The following is a 21,945-nucleotide window of genomic DNA, read 5'->3' on the forward strand; positions in this document are numbered from 1 at the left end:
GAGAAACTAGTATCGACTCTGCGTTGCGTAAGGGAAAATGAAGATTTCCTGGACAGACGTCAGGAGATGCTTCTCCGGCCACAATGTTCTGAAGATTCAGAGCAGGCGCAGCAGGGACAGAAGGATTGTGAAGAAGTTTGGCAGCATGTGACCTCCAGAAGGAGAAAGGGGAGCGTCCATGCACCAGCAATGGAGATACAGGTGAGCAATCGTTTCCATGTTCTCTCTACAGGTACTAATGCAGAGAGTGGACTAGATGACCCATCTGAGGGAAGGGAGCAGAAGGAGACTCCACCGATTGGAAGGCAAAAGATGCACTGTCCTAGGGATGGGGGTTCCACGACCACCACTCCCAAGAGGAGGAGGAGGGTGGTGGTGGTCGGGGACTCCCTCCTCAGGGGGACTGAGTCATCTATCTGCCGCCCTGACCGGGAAAACCGAGAGGTCTGCTGCTTGCCAGGAGCTAGGATACACGATGTGATGGAGAGACTGCCGAGACTCATCAAGCCCTCGGATCGCTACCCCTTCCTGCTTCTCCACGTGGGCACCAATGATACTGCCAAGAATGACCTTGAGCGGATCACTGCAGACTACGTGGCTCTGGAAAGAAGGATAAAGGAGTTTGAGGCGCAAGTGGTGTTCTCATCGATCCTCCCTGTGCAAGGAAAAGGCCGGGGTAGAGACCGTCGAATCGTGGAAGTCAACGAGTGGCTACGCAGGTGGTGTCAGAGAGAAGGCTTTGGATTCTTCGACCATGGGATGGTGTTCCAAGAAGGAGGAGTGCTAGGCAGAGACGGGCTCCACCTGACGAAGAGAGGGAAGAGCATCTTCGCCAGCAGGCTGGCTAACCTAGTGAGGAGGGCTTTAAACTAGGTTCACCGGGGGAAGGAGACCAAAGCCCTGAGGTAAGTGGGGAAATGGGATCCTGGGAGGAAGCACAAGCAGGAGAGCGCAAGAGGGGAGGACTCCTGTCTCATGCTGAGAAAGAGGGACGATCGATGAGTTATCTTAAGTGCCTATACACAAATGCAAGAAGTCTGGGAAACAAGCAGGGAGAACTGGAAGCCCTGGCACAGTCAAGGAATTATGATGTGGTTGGAATAACAGAGACTTGGTGGGATAACTCACATGACTGGAGTACTGTCATGGATGGATATAAACTGTTCAGGAAGGACAGGCAGGGCAGAAAAGGTGGGGGAGTTGCATTGTATGTAAGAGAGGAGTATGACTGCTCAGAGTATGAAACTGCAGAAAAACCTGAGAGTCTCTGGATAAAGTTGAGAAGTGTGAGCAACAAGGGTGATGTCGTGGTTGGAGTCTGCTATAGACCACCAGACCAGGGAGATGAGGTGGACGAGGCTTTCTTCTGGCAACTAGCAGAACTTGCTAGATCGCAGGCCCTGGTTCTCATGGGAGACTTTAATCACCCTGATATCTGCTGGGAGAGCAATACAGCGGTGCACAGACAATCCAGGAAATTTTTGGAAAGTGTAGGGGACAATTTCCTGGTGCAAGTGCTGGAGGAACCAACTAGGGACAGAGCTTTTCTTGATCTGCTGCTCACAAACAGGGAAGAATTAGTAGGGGAAGCAAAAGTAGATGGGAACCTGGGAGGCAGTGACCACGAGATGGTCGAGTTCAGGATCCTGACACAAGGAAGAAAGGAGATCAGCAGAATACGGACCCTGGACTTCAGAAAAGCAGACTTTGACTCCCTCAGGGAACAGATGGGCAGGATCCCGTGGGAGAATAACATGAAGGGCAAAGAGGTCCAGGAGAGCTGGCTGTATTTTAAAGAATCCTTATTGAGGTTGCAGGAACAAACCATCCCGATGTGTAGAAAGAATAGTAAATATGGCAGGCGACCAGCTTGGCTAAACAGTGAAATTCTTGCTGATCTTAAATGCAACAAAGAAGCTTACAAGAAGTGGAAGATTGGACAAATGACCAGGGAGGAGTATAAAAATATTGCTCAGGCATGCAGGAGTGAAATCAGGAAGGCCAAATCACACTTGGAGTTGCAGTTAGCAAGAGATGTTAAGAGTAACAAGAAAGTCTTCTTCTTGCTAACATACCTGAAGAAACAAGTCAAGGAAAGTGTGGGCCCCTTACTGAATGAGGGAGGCAACCTAGTGACCGAGGATGTGGAAAAAGCTAATGTACTCAATGATTTTTTTGCCTCTGTCTTCACGCACAAGGTCAGCTCCCAGATTGCTGCGCTGGGCAGTACAGCATGGGGAGAAGGTGACCAGCCCTCTGTGGAGAAAGAAGTGGTTCAGGACTAGTTAGAAAAACTGGACGTGCACAAGTCCATGGGGCCAGATGCGCTGCATCCGAGGGTGCTAAAGGAGTTGGCGGGTGAGATTGCAGAGCCATTAGCCATTATTTTTGAAAATTCATGGCGATCGGGGGAGGTCTCAGATGACTGGAAAAAGGCTAATGTGTCCAGTTTTGGGCCCCACACTACAAGAAGGATGTGGAAAAATTGGAAAGAGTCCAGCGGAGGGCAACAAAAATGATTAGGGGTCTGGAGCACATGATTTATGAGGAGAGGCTGAGGGAACTGGGATTGTTTAGTCTCCAGAAGAGAAGAATGAGGGGGGATTTGATAGCAGCCTTCAACTACTTGAAGGGGGGTTCCAAAGAGGATGGAGCTCGGCTGTTCTCAGTGGTGGCAGATAACAGAACAAGGAGCAATGGTCTCAAGTTGCAGTGGGGGAGGTCCAGGTTGGATATCAGGAAAAACTATTTCACTAGGAGGGTGGTGAAACACTGGAATGCATTACCTAGGGAGGTGGTGGAGTCTCCTTCCTTGGAGGTTTTTAAGGCCCGGCTTGACAAAGCCCTGGCTGGGATGATTTAGCTGGGAATTGGTCCTGCTTTGAGCAGGGGGTTGGACTAGATGACCTCTTGAGGTCCCTTCCAACTCTGATATTCTATGATTCTATGAAAGGTCCACTGAGCTGCGGCCTCAGCTCTCCCATGTACTGGTTTGTAGTGATGCTGTACCCAAGGCAGGCCCTTTCAAAATTTTCTAAGAAGGCCTCAGTATCATCGCCTGTCTTGTAGGTGGGGAATTTTCTGGGATGGGAAGTGGTACCTGGAGAGGGGTTGCTAGGATTGGCTGGTATATCCGGCCTAGCCCGTGCTAATTCCAATTCATGCTTCCTCTCTCTTTTTCTTTCAGCTCCATCTCTTTTTCTTTTAGCTCCATCTCTTTTTCGTTTAATTGGAGCAGTCTCTGATGTTTCCTTTCATTTTCTTCTGCTTCTAGTCTGGCCAGTTCTAGTTTGTTAGCTATGTCCCTGGTACTCCTTTTCCTGTTTTCTTGTGCTGGGTCACACCCCCTCTGCAGTTCACTGAAACTGGGATGCACTCAGCTCAGGTAACAGAGACTTTCTAACTAGCTATCCCCGAGAGGTAGAAAGAGGGGAAAAAAAAACAAAAAACAAATCAGCTTGTAAATTCCTTTTGCCAGCTGTTTGCTCACTGCAATTTCAGAGGAGAGGGATAGAGACAGCGAGGGAAGGAAGTGGGTAAAGAGGAGAAGAAAACGATGGGGAGGAGGGGGACATTCATTTAACAGGATCATTCAGATACTTCCAGGAAAGCATCCCGTATCTCTGAAAATTTTTCTTTGGTATTTCTGTTACAGTCTACAATTCGTTCCATGGTGGCCAAGCTTATGAAGTCTATGCTCCAATCTTCAATTGTTGGTCCATTTTTGTAATATTAGTTTTTTAGCAATTACTAGTGCTCTGTTTAACCAAAGTTTTTCAGATTTATTCAACGCTTCCAATTAACATCTATTAGGTTTAAAATTGCATGTTTAGTTTGTAACACAATTTTAGTTGATAGGAAAAAATTAACTCTGAAATTAATTTCTGTTCAAAGCATACAGGTGTAGGAGCATTCCCAAAGCATATGGGTTCAGTTAGTACCTACTGAATCACAGTGCCAACATTTGTCTGACTATTTTGAATGGTTGGAGAGGAGTTCAAAGCATCCTCTATATGATTTTCTGCTGGATTAATCTTAAATGGAGGAACAGTTTATAGCACTGACTAAAATTCATTTCCATTGGTTAGCAGAGAATAATTGGCCTAGTTCCTCCTCCCATTTCTTTTATAGGGAATCTGTGTTTAATTCAAATTTGCTGGCCAGGTGTGCCTATAGTGTTATCCTAGGTCTTGGCAATCAGGATAATATTTGGAGGAATGAAAGCAGTTCACATGGATCAGGGGAAGTGCAGGCATCAGGGCCAAACAGATGGCATGTTTAAAGTGCTACTCCTTCTTAATCTCTAGATTGAACCTTTCTTTTGATATTGTAAAAGGACCGAAAGTATCATTTTCAATAAACTGATTGATGGTCAATATCCCTTTCCTAATCCAATATGGCCAGAGACACCACTGAAGACAGAGATCCCCCAAGGGTTACCTCCTGGGTCTGCCCTGAAAGCCACTTTGAATTGACAGATCACTACAACTCTGTCACTTTTAGGATTTAGATGGTAACTCATTGCTGTGTATATGTTTGCTTGCTTTAATCTGTAAATAACCCATTTCTTTTTCCTAGTCAATAAACCTTTAGTTTATTACAGGACTGGCTATAGGCATTGTCTTTGGTGTAAGATCTAGGGTACCAGTCAATCTGGGGTAAGTGACTGGTCTCTTGGGACTGGAAGCAACCTAAATATGCTGAGATTTTTGGAATAAATGACCGATTATCACTAAGCCCAGTCCGCTTGAGTGGCAAGATAGACTGGAGAGTCTAAGGGGACTGTCGGACTCCATGGTGAAACTGTTATAGTAGATCCAGGAGTTCACATTTGTAACTGGTTTGGTGACATCTAATTATAGAACATACCATCAATTTGGGGTATCTGCCCTGTTTTTGACAGTCTGCTCTGAAGTAGGAACTCAGTCGTGAACCACTCCAGACAGTGTGACAATCACACTGGTCCCTCCTGGCCTTGGAATCTGTGCATCTTCTGGCTTGGGAATATATGAATTCAGTAGTGACTGGCCTGTTTCATTTGATGTTAGCTCTTAAGAGCCACTGTGTATGCAGGCTCTCTCCAGCAGTGGATTTTTTCTGAAGCACCGTCAAAGATGATACTGAGGGAAAGTTGGAAACTCAAGGCAACATCTAAGATGGTCGGTGAAAACTTTATATCCCATCCACAAGTGAATAAACCCATTTTCCTGACATGTCAGAACCCCTGACAGCCTGGCTCATTCATATGATTAAAATACAAATAAAATTCACTTACAAATAACTTCCCTGAAACTGAGTTAAGGTTGCTGTTCAACCAAGTGCCTTCTGCTCCTTCTACCTTTCTGAAATGTGGGATCTCAGATCCCCAAACTCAAACATTAGAAAACCTGAAATGCTTAAGCTCTCCTACCCCACAAATCCCTGGCAAGAACTACACAGATCATGCTGGACACACTGAACTGGTTGTTTCCAACTTCACAACCACAATGAAAGAGGGTAACTATGCATTATGAGTTTTCCTAAAATTAGTTTCCCAGAGTTTAGGGAAATATTAATCACTCCAAAAGGGATGAGTTTGGCATTTTGAAGTCCCACATCCTGAAAGGGCACAATGAAAAGGCACTGCTGTGTGACAGCATCATCATCCTTTTTAATTAAGATTTTTTGTAAGTGAATTTATCCAAGAATTCTGAAGGAATTGAAGAATTAAGGGGCTCATTAAAACCAGCTATTATGGGGGTCCTGGAAAGAAGCAAATGCAGCTAATTTTATTAAAGAGGCTAGGGATGAGCCAGGAATTAGCAGTATCTCAAACTCAGGAAAATTAAAATAATTAAAAACAGAATTGTAAAACACTTAGGGCAGGTCTTCACTACGGGGGGGGGGGTCGATTTAAGATATGCAAATTCAGCTACGCGAATAGTGTAGCTGAATTCGACCTATCGGAGCCGACTTACCCCGCTGTGTGGATGGCGGCAAAATCGACCTCCGCGGCTCCCCGTCGACGGCGCTTACTCCCACCTCCGCTGGTGGAGTAAGAGCGTTGATTCGGGGATCGATTGTCGTGTCCCGACGAGACGCGATAATTTGATCCCCGAGAGATCGATTTCTACCCGCCGATTCAGGCGGGTAGTGTAGACCTAGCCTAAGACAAACATGATATGCTAGAGACTATACACTACAGTATCTGCAAAGGAAAACCACATTTCTAATCTATTAGAATTTTTTGAATGTGCCAGCAAAATAGTTGATAAAGGAAGAACCAGTTTCTATAATTCATTTGGATTTTCAGAAAGATTTTGACAAAGTCCCCATGTCAGAAGCTACTAAGGCTTGTCTACATAGTGGGGTAATGCATGGGGTGTGTGATATCTTAAGTGCACTAACATGCTGCACATTAACTTATCTGTGTAGACCCTGCTGCTCTGCACTTAAGGTTCCCAAGTGTGCTTTAACATTATTTCAAACAGCACTACATTGAAGCACACCAGCAGGGTCTACATGGACCAATTAATTGCAATACATTAGTGAACTTAAGAAATCACACCCCCATAGAGTGCATTACCCCACTATGTAGACAAGCCAAAGAAAACTAAGTAATCATGGGATGAGATATGAAGTTCTGTCATGCATTAGAAAGAAGCTAAGAGAGAAAACAGAGAAGAGAAAAAGAGTTAATTTTCATTAGCAGTGGGGTGATCTGGCTCTGTACAAGATATTAATACAACTTCTGGAATAGGAAGGTGGGCAGTGAGGTTACAAAACTTTGCAGATTACACAAAATTATTGTTTAAATTGAGTTTACTCAAGACCACAGAGTATTATGCAGAACATCAGAGGAACCTAAACATGGTAGGGTGACCAGATAGCACCACAAAATTCAGTGCAGACCAGTGCAATATAATGCACACTGAAATAAATAAATTGAACTTCTCATACACCTTGTAGGGTTCTCAATTAACTGTAATTACTCAGGGAAAATACTTAAGCATTGAAAAGTCATAGATTTTAAAGACCAGAGTGACCATTATGACCACTTACCACAACCTTGACCATGACCATGACCTCCTAGGGAAGCCACCTTCCATCACCCTCCTTACTAAACTACCTCCTTCAAGCCCAAGACATTACTACACCAAACATTCACAACTAATAGCAACGGTAGTTTGGTTAAAGAGGTTTGTGGCAAAAACTAGATTGAGGGAGCTAGTGTTAAGGTGGCAGAACGTGGTCTGGGTCTTATGGCACTTCTGGTAAGGTGAATGCCTTTGGGCAGAGGAATAGAGAGTATGTTCTGAAAATGATTAGGGGGCTGGGGCACATGGCTTATGAGGAGAGGCTGAGGGAACTGGGCTTATTTAGTCTGCAGAAAAGAAGATTGAGGGGGGATTTGAAAGCATCCTTCAACTACCTGAAGGGGGTTCCAAAGAGGATGAAGCTCGGTTGTTCTCAGTGGTGCCAGATGACAGAACAAGGAACAATGGTCTCAAGTTACAGTGGAAAAGGTCTAAGGTGGATATTAGGAAAAACTATTTCACTAGGAGGGTGGTGAAGCACTGGAATGGGTTACCTAGGGAGGTGGTGGATTCTCCATCCTTAGAGATTTGTAAGGCCCGGCTTGACAAAGCCCTGGCTGGGATGATTTAGTTGGGGTTGGTCCTGCTTTGAGCAGGGGGTTGGACTAGATGACCTCCTGAGGTCTCTTCCAACCCTAATCTTCTATGATTCTATTATCCCATGATTCTTGCTGTATATTCCATCTGAATCATTATGGAGACAATGAAAACCTCTGTTCACTATGCTGCAACTGTCAAAAAAAGACAATGAATTGTAGAGAATGGGATGGAAAAAAATACGGACGCTATTGTGCAATTACAGAAATGAATGGGACACCTTCACCTGGAACATTTTGTTAATTCAGGCTACCATATCTCAAGAATGATATGGAAGAAATAGAAGGGATTCAGTGATAAAAGACCAGAAGAAACTTCCATGAGACTGAAAAGACTAGGACTGTTCAGTTTAGCAAAGAGATGAATGGAGGCAACCAGGCTAATGAGCAACTTAGTGAAGGTAAATTGGGCACCCATATTTACCCACTCATATAATAACAAGGGACAGTCAGTGAAATAGAAAGGTAGCACATTTAAAACTGATAAAAGGAAACTTTACTGTCCCATGAGTTCCTGGAGACCAAGCGCCTAGCAGAGGGGTTTCCCTCATTCTGTAGAGAGGGCCAAGTTCTGTTTTTAATTATAGTGTGTGGGCTGGGCTGGTATATAAACTTAGGATAAAATATTTGCCTCCATCCACAGCTGATCTCCCATTGATAACAGTGAGAGTTATCCACAGAAAACCAGGGTAGAATGTTTATGTATAACCTAATCTTTTCATTATCTATATTTGTTCAATGCCTTACTCTGCTCCCTTTTCTCTCCCATCCTCCATTCTTTCTTTGTCTCTTCTGTCCTTGGGACTTTTCTTGTTTCATATTTCTGTATTTCCTTCCATGCAGTACCCTCCCAGTGGGTTTTATTCTCATTCATCTTCTAAAATTATTGGCAAATAATTGACATTTAAAACATAATGATTAGGCTTTAATGTTAACACACCATTGATATTAATGGAGTGAGGCAGTTTACACCTTTGAGTTTTTGTTTTAGGCTGTCTGCAGCCTCAGGATGACATCCCTGCAGCAGTTTACATTCAGGTCACATTTTCAATGTTTTATCTGAGGACAAAAAATGTATTTAAAAAAATAAAACTTAAATTGTGCAGAATGTGACTGTGCTGCGCAGACCACATACATCAATGTGGCCAGGTGTTTCACACTTCTAACTCTATAAGAGACAAAACAGGATTGGACATCTGAGCTTATGTTAGACAGAATACAAAACAAGAGAGACGGTTATTCCATAATTGATCACTAGCGGGTTTCCTGCACCTGTTGTTGAAGCATCTGGCACCGGTTACTATTAGAGGCAGGATACAGAACAATCTATATATTAATTTATCTGTCTATATCAGAGATACTCAAACTGTGATCCGTGGACCACCAGTGGTCCCCGATCTCCATTCAGGTGGTCCGCAGATAGTTCCTTCTAAGGTGCGTGTTTGGGCGGCCGCACACAACAGAATGAAGGGCCACCCACCTAATTAGCGGAGCCACGCCGGTGTGGCCCTGCTAATTAGGTGTCTGGACCCTGGAGAAGACACACATGTAAGGTGAGATGGTGGCCTTGGGGGGAATAGAAGGTAGGTGAGAGGGGGTAATGGGATGAGAAGAGGGGGTGGGGGGAATTTGGGATGTGCAGGGCTGTGGCAGCCAGAGAAAGAGGCAACTTTCCCCAGCTCCAGGACTGCGGCTGCCGGAGAGAGACGGCCCTCCTTCCCAGCCTCAGCTCTGTGCCTGCTGTGGCGGGGAAGAGTCCCCACTCCTTCCCAACCCCAGCTCGGGGACTGCCACAGTGGGGGAGAGAGGGCACATTCATCACATTAGAAAGGTAAGACTACTGATATTAAAATATGAGTTGTGTGCTTTTATTTATAGAATAAAAAAACAATTATTATTAAGTTTTTATTATATAGCGCTTTTATCCAAAGCGCTTTACAATAGTTAGCTAATGGTACAACAACACTGGGAAAGATCATTAAGTGGTTCGCCGAGACCCTCAGCAATTTTCAAGTGGTCCGTGAAAAAAAAAAAAAAAATTGAGAACCGTTGAGTCTAAAGCCATTCAGTCTCTCAATCAGTCATCCACCTCTCCAGGCCTTTCCCCTCTGCCCACCATTGCAGTAGTTACACACACAATATATTCAGATGTCCTGCTTACCCCAAAGTTTATTTTTCTTCCTTTTGGAGCCTTTATTTTACTGAATCTGAAATGCAGCAGGCATTGTACTGTGTAGATTAAGTTCTGTGAGGCAAGTACTATTGGTGTCTTTGAGGTCTTGAGCAGCCCCAAGGGCTTACTCTACTGACTTACTGATTCTTTTTATTAAATATCTCCCACAAAGCACTCAGTTCAAATGACATGGCTGTGTTAATGTTTCCCTGGAAGCCCCTGTGACCTGAACAGGATTCATGATTCTTGTACTTTTATAAAAAGTTGGAATTTCAAACCCTTGAAGAAAAGGTATTGCATCCCATTTCCCATACACATATTCCACCTGTTGCTGTAGCTACCCTCTCAATAGCCTCCAGTTTTGTCTGTATTCACCCCCTTTATATTTTTCTGAGCCTCTTTTATCTCCCATCCCCAAAGGAGCAGCTGGATGGCCATATATAAATCCCCTTTTGTACATTTCATATTTCCCTCTTGGTCTCCTCTTCTGTCCTTGGGACTTTTCTTCTTTCATATTTCTGTAAACACCCTTTCCTCCTTGTGACGAGCAAAAAGCTCATTGGCTGCCATTGGTGTGGAGGGAAGGGAGACAAGAGACCGGGGCACCTTGGAATTAGTAGAGAGCCGGTAAAGGGATATGACAGCTGCACTGGGTCTCCTGTAAAGTGACTATGAAGAGAGGAATGATTGGGGAATAATTTCAAATTTCTATCTAAGAGACAGACCTCAAAGATGTGAGTGCAGAGAACTTGTGCCTGGAGTAAAGTACATCTGGAGCAGCCAAAACATGTGGTCTGCAAAAAGGTAAGCAAAAGCCCCCAGGCCGCCTCAGGGTCTGGCTTGGCTGCATCGATAGCTAGGCTATGTCAGTTGGTATCTTATTGTCTGCCCTCTTCGCTCTTCCCCCACACAAGGTAACAGCTCCATTCAATCCATTTCCTGTATTAATGGTAAATCCCTACCCATCCTCAGATCAAACCATTGATTAAGAGACAACGACTGAATCATCCACTGTCTGAATCAACTAAAGACACTGCTCCTGGAGGGCATGAGCCAGGGTCACAAGGTGAGAACAACACCCCTGGCACCTGTCCCACCCTGGTGATAGTGCTCACTGCTGAGGCTAGGAAATCATTCCCATCCTCTACTCTCGGTCCTGCGTTCTTCCTCTCCCTGTGCTGTCAGGGTCCCCAACACTTTTGTGAGCGCTCCCCTGAAGTAATAGGGAGATATTTCCACTCTCTTCCCCCGTGTTGCCAGGGCTCTTTAGTCCGATGAAAACTAGCCCTCCTGGAGCCTGGGAGGGCCTGAGATGAATCCCGACATGCACACAGTTGTTTCTGATTGTGACTGGATACCAGACCAGCCTGGACTGAATTTTCCTTTTCTTTCCCATCATTAGCACCCTTTGCGCCGCTCGCTGGACAAGGCGTTGCTCCTGGAAATGGCCGGGCAGCGCATCCGCACGTTGCAGTAGCAGGCCAGAAACGGGTCCATGTAAACAACCTCTTTTCCGCCCCGGAATGGGGCCCAGGTCCTCAAAAGTCTTTACACTTCCATGGTCCTCCGGGAAGCGGGGCCCTTGCTACCCGCCTCCCCACCCAGTGTTGCTATCTCAGCCTCGCACCCGACTTGGCCCCTCTGACCTTAATCCCTCCCGGATCTAGTATAAGCCGGTCACCTGCTGCTCTACTGTGCGTCTCAGCCGAGCGGTCCTGCGGCCTCCTCCACCCCGGGACCCACTTGCGCGCGATCCCCGCCGGTCCAGCTCCGGCGACTCGCCTCGGGGTCTGACCGTCCGCGACTCCCCCAGGCCTGCGGCGCGGAGCCGGGCCCGTCCCGCGTCGCTCTGACAGGTGCGTGTCTCAGCATGTGCCGTTATCGCCCAGGAACGGACTCTGAGATCACAGCCCCGCGCCTGCGCGCGCGCTCCCATCCCCCTGCCGATGCGGGCCAGCCGAGCCGTTGCGGAATCCGGAACAAGTAATAATTCAAAGCAGCGCCTCACGCAGCCGGAAGCGGCCCTGTTCTACAAGGAAGTACTTTCGAGTAGGGGAGGAAGTGACGCCTTGTCGGACGGAAGGACAGAAGTTACTCGGTTTCCGGCCCGGAAGTGTCTGTGTTTGAGGCCCAAGATGGCGGCGGGGATGTACTTGGAGCATTATCTGGATAGTAAGAGCCGGGGCGGGGCTGGCTCCTGCCGGGAGGGTCGTTGCCTGGGGCGGCTCTTGGTGGGAGCGGGTTCGGCTCGGGGCGAAGCGGCGCGCGGGCTTCCGGGGCTCGGCCAGACAGCTCCAAGCGCGCGCAGTCCCGCCCAGGGCGCTGTGGCGCGGACCGAGGCCGGCTAGCTCTAGTGTGCGGCGGCGACGGGGATTAAAGCGCGGCCCTGGCGCTGTGGCCCCTTCCCCGCGCTTCTGGGGTGGCGGACTCGCCCGGGTGTTGCGGAGCTGTTCGTGGTCCCTGTTCTTCTTGTGGTCTCTGGAGCCCGGCTCGATGTGGTCTGGGTCAGTCCCACACACCTGCTCTCGGCGCCAGATCCTGCCTCGGGTAGGGGTGGGGCTGCTGGCTGCTTCCTCTTCTGCACCTTCTCGTTTGCATCCTTTCCTTGCTGATCTCTCCTTTCATCTCGGTTGATATGTTGGGGGGACGGTGTATTTTTTTAGCTTTGTTCCCCCTGCCCCATACTTCACATTCAACCCGTGGAACTTGTTGCCACAGGATGTTGTGAAGGCCAAGACTATAACATTTAAAAAAAAAACCTAGATAAGTTCATGGAGGACAGGTCCGTCAATTACTATTAGCCAAGATGGTTGGGGATGCAACCTCATGCTCTGGGTGTTCCTAAACCTTTGAGTGGGAGTGGACATTCCAGAAGCTGGGAGTGGACACTTGATGATTACCTGGTATCTTCATTCTGAAGCATCTGGCACCGGTCCCTGTCCGAAGACAGGATATCGGGCTAGATGGACCATTGGTCTGACCCAGTATGGCTGCTGTTATGTTCAGAAAGCAGATTGTTTGTGCCAGGCTCCTGCAAGAGCTGGTAGCCACACAGCTGGCATTGGTGTGGGTGAGGATTAAGGATATGATTCTTTCATGGAGGTTTCAGAAGTCACAGAATCTCTGACTTCCAGCAACCTCCATGACTTCAGCCAGTGGCGGCTGGGAGCTGTGGGGTACCCCCGCTGCTTGGCGGTGGGGGCCCCCGGAGCTCCGAGCGGGCCATCACAGGTGCCTGGCTGCTGGGGGTGTGTGTGGACCCTGCAGCTGAGCTTCCCATTTTGTCATGGATATTTTTAGTAAAAGTCACGGACAGGTCACGGGCTTCCATGAATTTTTCTTTGTTGCCCGTGACTTCTCTGTGACTTTAGTGATGGTTTGAGTAAAGAAGAGAGAAAGTAGTTAGATTTCAAGTTCTATCTCCTATAATGACAAAAAACATATTTTTCTCCACTCCCCATGCCTCTCCCCGCCCACCCCCCTTGGGAAGCAGTAAAGGAGAGTGGATGGTATTCAGTGTTTTTCACTTCAATATATGGGTGGAGAGGGTGGTGGTGACCTAAATTCCACTATATTTATGATTTTTCTTATATTTGTATGGTGTTTGTTATGGCTGGTTATTTTTATTTGCATAGCTTTTTTAACATTTTCCTTGCTTGTTTTTTGTTATAGAGAAAATGGTAATTTTATAGGTGAAGCTGGTAGCACCATCTTTTAAGATTACCTGATACTTCTCATTATAAGACCCTCGCTTTCAGTTGCTTATGACTTTACCAAACTTGATTCATTTTGGGGGGGGAAAGTCTTGTGAGCTGATTTTTTTTTTTTTTTTAATTTCATCCAAAGTAGTTCAGTTGCTTCAGCGAACAAGTCTAGGAGAAAACATTTTGCCGTATTTAAAATAGATATGTTAGCAACCTATTCTTTAGATAGTGCTAGCATGTGTTAGGGTAGGGACTTGAAATTTGGCAGGGAAGTTGCCCTGGTTGTCAGGATTGTGCCTTTTGCCATCCTGGAGAAAATTCACCCAAATACAGTAACTCCTCACTTAACGTTGTAGTTATGTTCCTGAAAAATGTGGAACGATGTTAAGTGAATCCAATTTCCCCATAAGAATTAATGTAAATGAGGGGGTTAAGTTCCAGGGAATTTTTTTTCACCAGACACTTTTGTCTGGTGAAAAAAAATTCCCTGGAACTTAACCCCCTCATTTACATTAATATATATACACACACACACACAAGTTTTAAACAAACAATTTAATACTGGTACACAGTGATGATGATTGTGAAGCTTGGTTGAGGTGGAGGAGTCAGAGCCTTACTGCTACTGATGATGAACTAGCAATTGGCTGAGCCCTCAAGGCACTCTACAAGGCAGCAGGAATGGAGGGAGGGGAGACAGCATCGCAGACAGAGACAGACACCGTGTGTGTGTGTGTGTGTGTGTGTGTGTGTGTGTGTTTTTGTGTGTGTGTGTGTGTGTGAGAGAGAGAGAGATGCGCATTTCCTCTTTAAGTAAGCTGACCCTACTCTTAAGTACACTGCCTTGTTAATTAGATCAGCTTGCTGAGACTGAAGCTGCTGCCAGCAAGCTCCCTCCATTCTGAGCCCTGTCCTATGTCCCCCCTGCTCTATGGAATATGGGGTAAGTGGGAAGGGGGATACCCTGACATTAGCTCCCCCTCTTCCTCCCTCCCCCCCCCCCCCCCCGCACAGCAAGCAGGTGTCTCGGGGAGCAGCTCCAAGGCAGAGGGCAGGAGCAGCACATGGCAGTGCGGGGAGGGGCAATTGATAGCTTGCTGGGCAGCTGCTGCACAGGGAACTTAGGGGAGCTGCTGGTCAACCCTGGTTCCAAGCCCCCACTAGCTATCTGCAACGGGCTGCTCTTCCTGCAAGCAGTGGACAAAGCAGACGGCTTCCAAACGACATTAGGAGGGAGCATTGCACAACTTTAAACGAGCATGTACCCTAATTGATCAGGAATGTAACAACAAAACAATGTTACCCGGGACGACTTTAAGTGAGGAGTTACTGTATGGCCAAGTTACAAGTTTTTTTGGGGAAAAATCTGTTTGCACATGCTCAGTATAAACTTGTTGGAACTTAAAAGCTAAATTATCTGAAAATTCTTTCAGTACTGAGTATGCTCTAGCTTGGGGCTGCAGGGGCCAAACAGCACTTCCCTGCAATTGCCACTCTTGGCTGCTGTGGGCCAGTGTGGCACTGGAACTAAGAGCAGAGAGACTCTCCCCTGCGGTCTCAATTCTTTCCCTGCTGGGCCCAGGCAGTGTGGAGAAGGAAGCTGCCTGAATTTAAAGCAGACAGGACAAGAACCAGACTTGGGGAGAGTAAATTTGGCAGGAAAACTGGGATTAGGTGGTTATAGATACTGAGCCATGGGCAGGAGAGACAAAGCTCATGAGGAGCCAGGGTATGGCGGGAGGACTAAGACTAGCTGGGCAAAGATACTGGGGAAAGGGAAGGCTCAGCCAAGGTATGTGTGGGGGAAGGGAGGGAGACTGGGAGCTAGTGTGGAGTGGTGAAGAGGGAAAGAAATGGATTTTACAAAGGACTAGGGCTCAGAACTGGAGCTCAGAGGAAAGGACTAGGACTGACTGGTACTGGAACGAAGAGAGAGGACTAGACAAGGACAGGTTGGAAGGCATAGGAACAGAAGGCTCTGTGACCACCGGAGTGCACACTTTCTAGAAGCTAGACTGGAACTCAAGATTCCTGGCTCTCGCCATTCATTTGCTGTCAGCAAATTGCTGTGAAACCCACTGGCAAAGTGTCTTGTACCCCTTCTGCATCAATCCATGTAGAGGACGACAACCTACTATTGCTGTCAGTTACTGCTTAGCTCAGGTGCTAGAGGTCTGTGCAGTGGATTTAAAGGTTTTAACCCTGCTGATGAGCCATGTGGGTGTCAATATATCACATGATGAAATTTGTTTTTTTTTTTCAGTTTACTTTTTTAAAAATTTAGGAAATTACCCATTAAAAAAACCTTCTTATAAGAACATTAAGGTTTCAAAGTCAAGCTTCCAGAAGTTAGGAAATGTCAGAATTAAGGTTGCATGTTCTTTTAATGCAGTTTTATGTGTGTAATATGTGGGTTGCCTAACACTTCCCACTGTAAAAATATTTTTCAGTTCTAACACCTCTGTGGTTTGCAGCAGGCCCTTAAAATTTGGCAGAGGGGATGGTTCTAGGGTCAGAGACTCGCGTCTTGCTGTCCCTGTGAAAACTGAAAAAAATTATAAAACTGTAAAACATCTCCATTTGCAGTTTGTATTGTACTCTGCAGAGCATGCTAGGCTTGCTGTTTAAAAAAATGTGACTGTTGTGTCTGTACTGAGCATGCCCCAGCTTCGCTGAGCCTATTCACAGACAGACACATTTGAACTGAGCATGTCCTCCAGCAACTAACTTCATCGTGGTGAAGCAGCTACACGCCATGAAAACATAGATGCAACAGAGGTGGTGGTAAAGGAGGAACATGTCTCTTTAGCTTTCTTCCTCTCTGATGATGTCTGTGTGTCCCCTTCTTTCAACTCTGTCCAATATCAGAGGAGTTAAAAATGAAAAGGCTTCTCCCCACTTCCCTAAAACATGTCCTCCTGCAGCTTTTTATCTCCATTTAATGTCCTAAACCAGGGGTTCTCAAACTGGGGGTCAGGACCCCTCAGGGGGTCATGAGGTTATTACATGGGGTGTCGTCAGCTGTCAACCTCCACCTCAAATCCTGCTTTGCTCCAGCATTTATAATGGTGTTAAATATATAAAAAGATGTTTTTAATTTATAAGGGCGGGGGGGTCGCACTCAAAGGCTTGCTATGTGAAAGAGGTCACCAGTAAAAAAGTTTGAGAGCCACTGTCCTAAACCATTTTTTGTCCCCTGCCTCCACTATTGCAGAAACTGGATCTGCTATGCTGTAGCTATCAGATCCTGTAATGGGAGGAGGAAGCTAGATAGTGAAACACTTTCTCCTCCCCTGCACTAAGGAAGCCGTGGGTAATAAGAGAGAGGGAGCAAAAAGGAGGGAGATCAGAGAAAGAACTTGGGAAAGGAAGAGTCTGGGGTGACGATTGTGAGAGAGAAGGCTAGGGGAGGGGGAAGGAGCTCCTTGTTTTGTGGAGAGGAGCTTGTGTGTATGTATGTGGACTCTTAGAAGAGCCTGTGTAACAAGTCCCTTATGTGTAGAGGCAGTCTATGTGTGTGCTGTTTGCGTTTGCTTGATTTTTGGGGTTGGAAGGCCAGAGAACGTGACATTTTTTTGACTGGGATGAATGAGACTAGTGACTGTTAGAGATTTTGTAGGGGGTGGCAAATGAGTGTAATCTTGGGGGGCAAGTGGATGGCACAAGAATGTGATTTTTGTAGCAACCAAAGGACCCTTGAGGACTGTGGCCTCATTGTGCTAGGCACTGTACAAACGTACAAGAAGATATGATCCCTGCCCTGAAGAGCATATTATCCAAGGCCCTATGTACACAGTGAAAGTTCCACTGGTGAAATTGCCCTTATATTGGAAGGAACTGCTGTGCATCCACACACACACACACACACACACACACACACACACACACACACATTTCCTCCCACCCATGCTTCTCTAGATGTCCACTGATGGAAATGTTTCTATCCATAGCAAGTCTGCACCACTGGGAATTAAATCTGTGTAGTGCAGCAGGGACTTGTTTCACTTCCATGGCAAATAGTTCTCCTGCTGCTGTCTCACACTACAATGGTCACAACAGATTTGAACCCTCTGGGAAAATTGAACCAAAGAGATCCAAGGTGCCTTGACAGGTGGTAGAACTGGGCTACTTTCTGAATAACAGTGTAGAGTGAAGGGTAAGGAGCTGTGACAAAGCTATCAAAGAGATCACAAGGGCAGCTGTGGAAATGCCCACACAAACTCCAAGAAGCCCATCATCAGGGTGGATAAAAATCAATGATTTTAAAAAAAATCATATTTTAATATTTAAATCGGATTTTTTTGATAAAATGCTTTTTGAGGAAAAAACTTATCTAAAGATACATTATAGCTCAAAAATATCAAATCATGGAATAGGGATTATAAATTCTAATTCTATAGTATGAGACAATATAGTCATGTAATGTTTAAGAAAAGTTTTGTAAATGAGTTCCAGTAGTTCATGGATTAGGGACCCAATCTTATTGGGTTCCAGGGGCTTCTGTATAGATTATTTAGGTTACTGTTTCTATCTACCCAATGAGACTCAGTGCTCAGTCTAGAAGAGAACATCAGAGATGCTTAGGTTTGCAGTTCTCAAACTGTGGATTTGTGTCTCCAGAGATAACATGCTTGTTAACAGCAAAAATGTTTTAAAATACATAAATAAAATAAATAGAGGTGAGAAATAACAGATCTCAACTCTATTGTTCCTCTGCAAATTTGTGTACACAGAGTCAATCCCTTACCTCTCTCTAAAAGTGCAAAGTTTCAAAAAGTTCAGTGAATAGAAGATTGTTGGGGGTGGAATAGATCTGGACAAGGAGAAGAGGTCTGGAGATAAATGTGAGAAGGGAGGGACAGGCAGTAGAAACAAAAGTGAAACTGTTTGAGCAGCATATTCCAGAAGTCTTGAGGTCTTTCTGACTGTAGTCTTCATTGATTTGAGATCTACCATACCAAATCAATGTTGGGGGGAGGGATAGCTCAGTGGTTTGAGCATTGGCCTGCTAAACCCAGGGTTGTGAGTTCAATCCTTGTGGGGGCCACTTGGGGATCTGGGGCAAAATCAGTACTTGGTCCTGCTAGTGAAGGCAGGGGGCTGGACTCGATGACCTTTCTTTCAAGGTCCGTTCCAGTTCTAGGAGATGGGATATCTCCAAAAAAATTCTCTCACTAGAAGGGAAAACCTATAATGGCCGCAGGCCATAAAAGAGACCCAGTTTGGGAATATTTTAATGAAGTTCCTCTACCTGTGGGTAAGACAGGCATGTGTGCAAAATGCAAACAGTGCAACAAAGAAATGCAAGGCCTGGTTGCCCGAATGAAACAACATTATGTGAAGTGTTCCTTCTCAGGAGGAAGCTGCGTTGAAGATGATAAAAGAAACATGTCTGAACATGCAGGATCTTCAGGTTGGTAAACGTTTTTATTTCATACTTCTTTCTTAAGGACTATATGTCTTCCTTCTGGACTATTCTTGAATTTTCATGTTTGAGCAAAAAATATAGGTGTTACTCTGTGGTACTATCATTTTAGATGCAGTTGTGATAAAAAATAAATCGCTGAAATAAGCAGATCTTCCTTTTACAATTTCACCTTTAAAGTAGTACTGTCAGTGAATGCAATGAGTAATACTAAATGAGCAGTATGGTAATAATAATTAAATAACTGCATTGACTTATTTTGTTTAGGAGACTCCATCTTCAACATACAGGATTCTGATGACTATCCACCTTCAAGATCACCATCATTTTCTATAGTTTCGGAGTTATCTGCCAATGATAGTGTTTCAGTCACATCGTGTACGTCACATAGCCACAGTATGTCACTGGTAGCAAAAAAGAAAAAAAAAATCTCCATCATCCAGAAACAACCATAGATAAGTCTGTGATACGAACCAGCAGATTACAAAAAGAGGTAATTGATGAAAAAATTGCCCAGTTTGTTTATGCAACAAATGCTCCTTTCCATATGATTGAGAACCCACACTTCATTAACATGGTTCAGTTATTAAGACCAGGATACAGTGCACCCAACAGAGCAGATGTTGCAGGCAAATTGCTGGATAAAGTGTATGAAAGAGAAATTGAGCAGTGTGCAAAAGGTCTAGAGGGTAAAATTGTTAACCTGAGTCTCAGTGGGTGGAGTAATGTCCACAATGATCCTGTTGTATGTGCTTGTGTGACAACAGAAGAAGGGAATGTCTTCCTTACAGAAACAATTGATACATCAGGAAATGCACACACAGCAAAATACTTGTAAGAAGTAGCAGTAAAAGCTATAACAAACTGTGGGGGGAAAAAATCAGATGTCTAGTACGCAGCTTGGTCACAGACAATGCTGCAAATGTATCCAAGATGAGAAGAAATTATTTAGAAGAGAGTGAAGAGAGTCCCAAGCTAATAACATACAGTTGCAGTGCTCATTTGATGCACCTCCTAGCCAAAGACTTCAGTGTTCCAGAAATAAAGGGTAATGTTGTTGAAATTGCAAAATACTTCCGTAATGACCACTTTGCAGCCGCTGCTCTGTAAAAAGTGGGAGGAACCAAGCTAACTCTCCCACAAGACATGTGATGGACTGTTTTGAGCACTGTGTCAAGAACTGGCCTAATCTGATGAGTTTGTGAACAAATCATGAAAAAATAGATGGCACGGTCACAGTCAGAGTTCTCAACATGGGGCTTAAGAGAAATGTTGAACACATGCTGAGTACCCTGACGTCTATTTCTGGAGCCTTGAACAAAATGCAGGGAAATAGCTGTTTTATTGCTGACACTGTTGAAATTTGGAAGGAACTGAGTGAGATCTTAAAAAGAGAAATGTGCAATGACAGAGTTAAATTACAAGCATTAAAGAAATGAATGGGACAAGCACTATCTCCAGTTCATTTTCTTGCAGATATTCTCAATACTTGGTACCAGGGTCGAACCTTAACTGCCGAAGAAGAGGAGTTGGCTATGACATGGACATCCAGGAATCATCCCTCAATAATGCCAACTATAATAAACTTCTGAGCTAAGGGTGAACCGTTCAAGAAATATATGTTTGCTGATGATATTTTAAAGAAGGTCACACCATTGAACTGGTGGAAGTCACTAAGCACTTGGATTCAGAGACTGTTGAAGTAATAATCTCACTTTTAACAGCAGTAGCTTCTTCTGCCGCTGTAGAAAGAATATTTTCTTCCTTTGGACTAATTCATTCCAAATTGAGAAATCGTTTGGGACCTGAAAAAGCAGGAAAGCTTGTTTTTCTTTTCCACATTATGAACAACCAGGAAAATGAAGATGAAGACGACTGAGTTAACTGCAGAAGCCAATATTTTCAGTTTCTCATGTTGACCTGGCTGACATAGTCGATTTAATTTTTTTTTAATATTTCATTTAACTATTGTTAATGAAATGTTATAGTTTTTTAAAAAACAACTTGAATGTTTAAATTAAAAAATTCATATGCTTGTTTTGTTAAAATATTATGTTTGCTGTGGAAGAAAAAAATCCAGAATATATAATGTCGTTGTTTTAGTTAAATAAAACAATTTAAGTATCTGTCTGGTGATGTTTTCCTCCTAATACAGCATGGCAAGAAAATCCTCCAAATAGTAATGATTAACCTGTTAAACTGGAGATAGTTCACCTCCCAATGACTTCATAAATATCTGTTTCAATTACCTTTAGTAAATGAAATAACCAAACAATCATTCATTTTCTCATATAGCTGTAAAATTAATCTGAAAAGTTTTCAAAATAAATCACTTAAAAATGTATAGTGTGTACCTTCTAAAAATGAAACCTACATCTATCTCTGAGTTGTGAAGAATATGTATTAAGGGTAAAACAACCAACAAGAATGCACTTTTATGTACAAATCCATGATTAAAACGAGTCTTCCTGACTAGTGATTTAAATCATGATTTAAATCAATTTGATTTAAATCAAGTCCACCCTGCCCATCATTCAGCCTAGGTTGCTTGCAAACAGTGTTGCCCCTGTCTGGAGGCTCCCCAGAAGAGTGCTGATAGCCATGATGAGATAGAGCAATAGGCGGCTAGCACTGATGTGTCTACTCAGAAGCTGCTTGATACTCATGGCATTGTCCTGGAAGCCATCAGTCAGGACCTGCTCCAGATGCAGATACTAGGATACATCTGCCTCACAGACGACAACGGAGACAGCATACTAGGGAGATGAGGGGCCCTCAGCCAGTAAGTTTTTATTGTAATACATAATCATTGTAGCTTTTTTTTTTTTTTTTGGGGGGGGGGGGGGGGGGAGGTGGACTTTCTCCAAGGCTTGCTTTGCCACCTTTTGCTTTTGTAAATGGGTAAATATAGCTATGTCATTTGGAAACCTCTCCATTTCTCCTCCTCATTGCTCTGCTCCACCCCCATCCC

The 21,945-nt window shown here is 44.8% G+C and overlaps 1 protein-coding gene across 5 annotated transcripts in view; it reads left to right on the forward strand.

Annotated features, from left to right (window-relative positions):
• The first annotated feature begins 11,700 nt into the window (after nucleotides 1–11,700).
• Nucleotides 11,701–21,945, forward strand: part of ING4 (inhibitor of growth family member 4) — a 41,177-nt gene continuing 30,932 nt past the window's right edge. Inside the window, exon 1 of one of the 5 annotated variants that reach the window (XM_054041816.1) lies at nucleotides 11,701–12,017. In XM_054041816.1, coding sequence (XP_053897791.1) covers nucleotides 11,792–12,017 — 226 coding nt within the window. In that variant the 5' untranslated portion in view covers nucleotides 11,701–11,791. The remainder of the gene's footprint in view (nucleotides 12,018–21,945) is intronic. The other 4 variants (XM_054041822.1, XM_054041850.1, XM_054041832.1 and 1 more) reach the window with 4 other exon arrangements.

Source organism: Malaclemys terrapin, chromosome 1, assembly GCF_027887155.1.
Source record: "Malaclemys terrapin pileata isolate rMalTer1 chromosome 1, rMalTer1.hap1, whole genome shotgun sequence".
NCBI lineage: Eukaryota > Metazoa > Chordata > Testudines > Emydidae > Malaclemys > Malaclemys terrapin.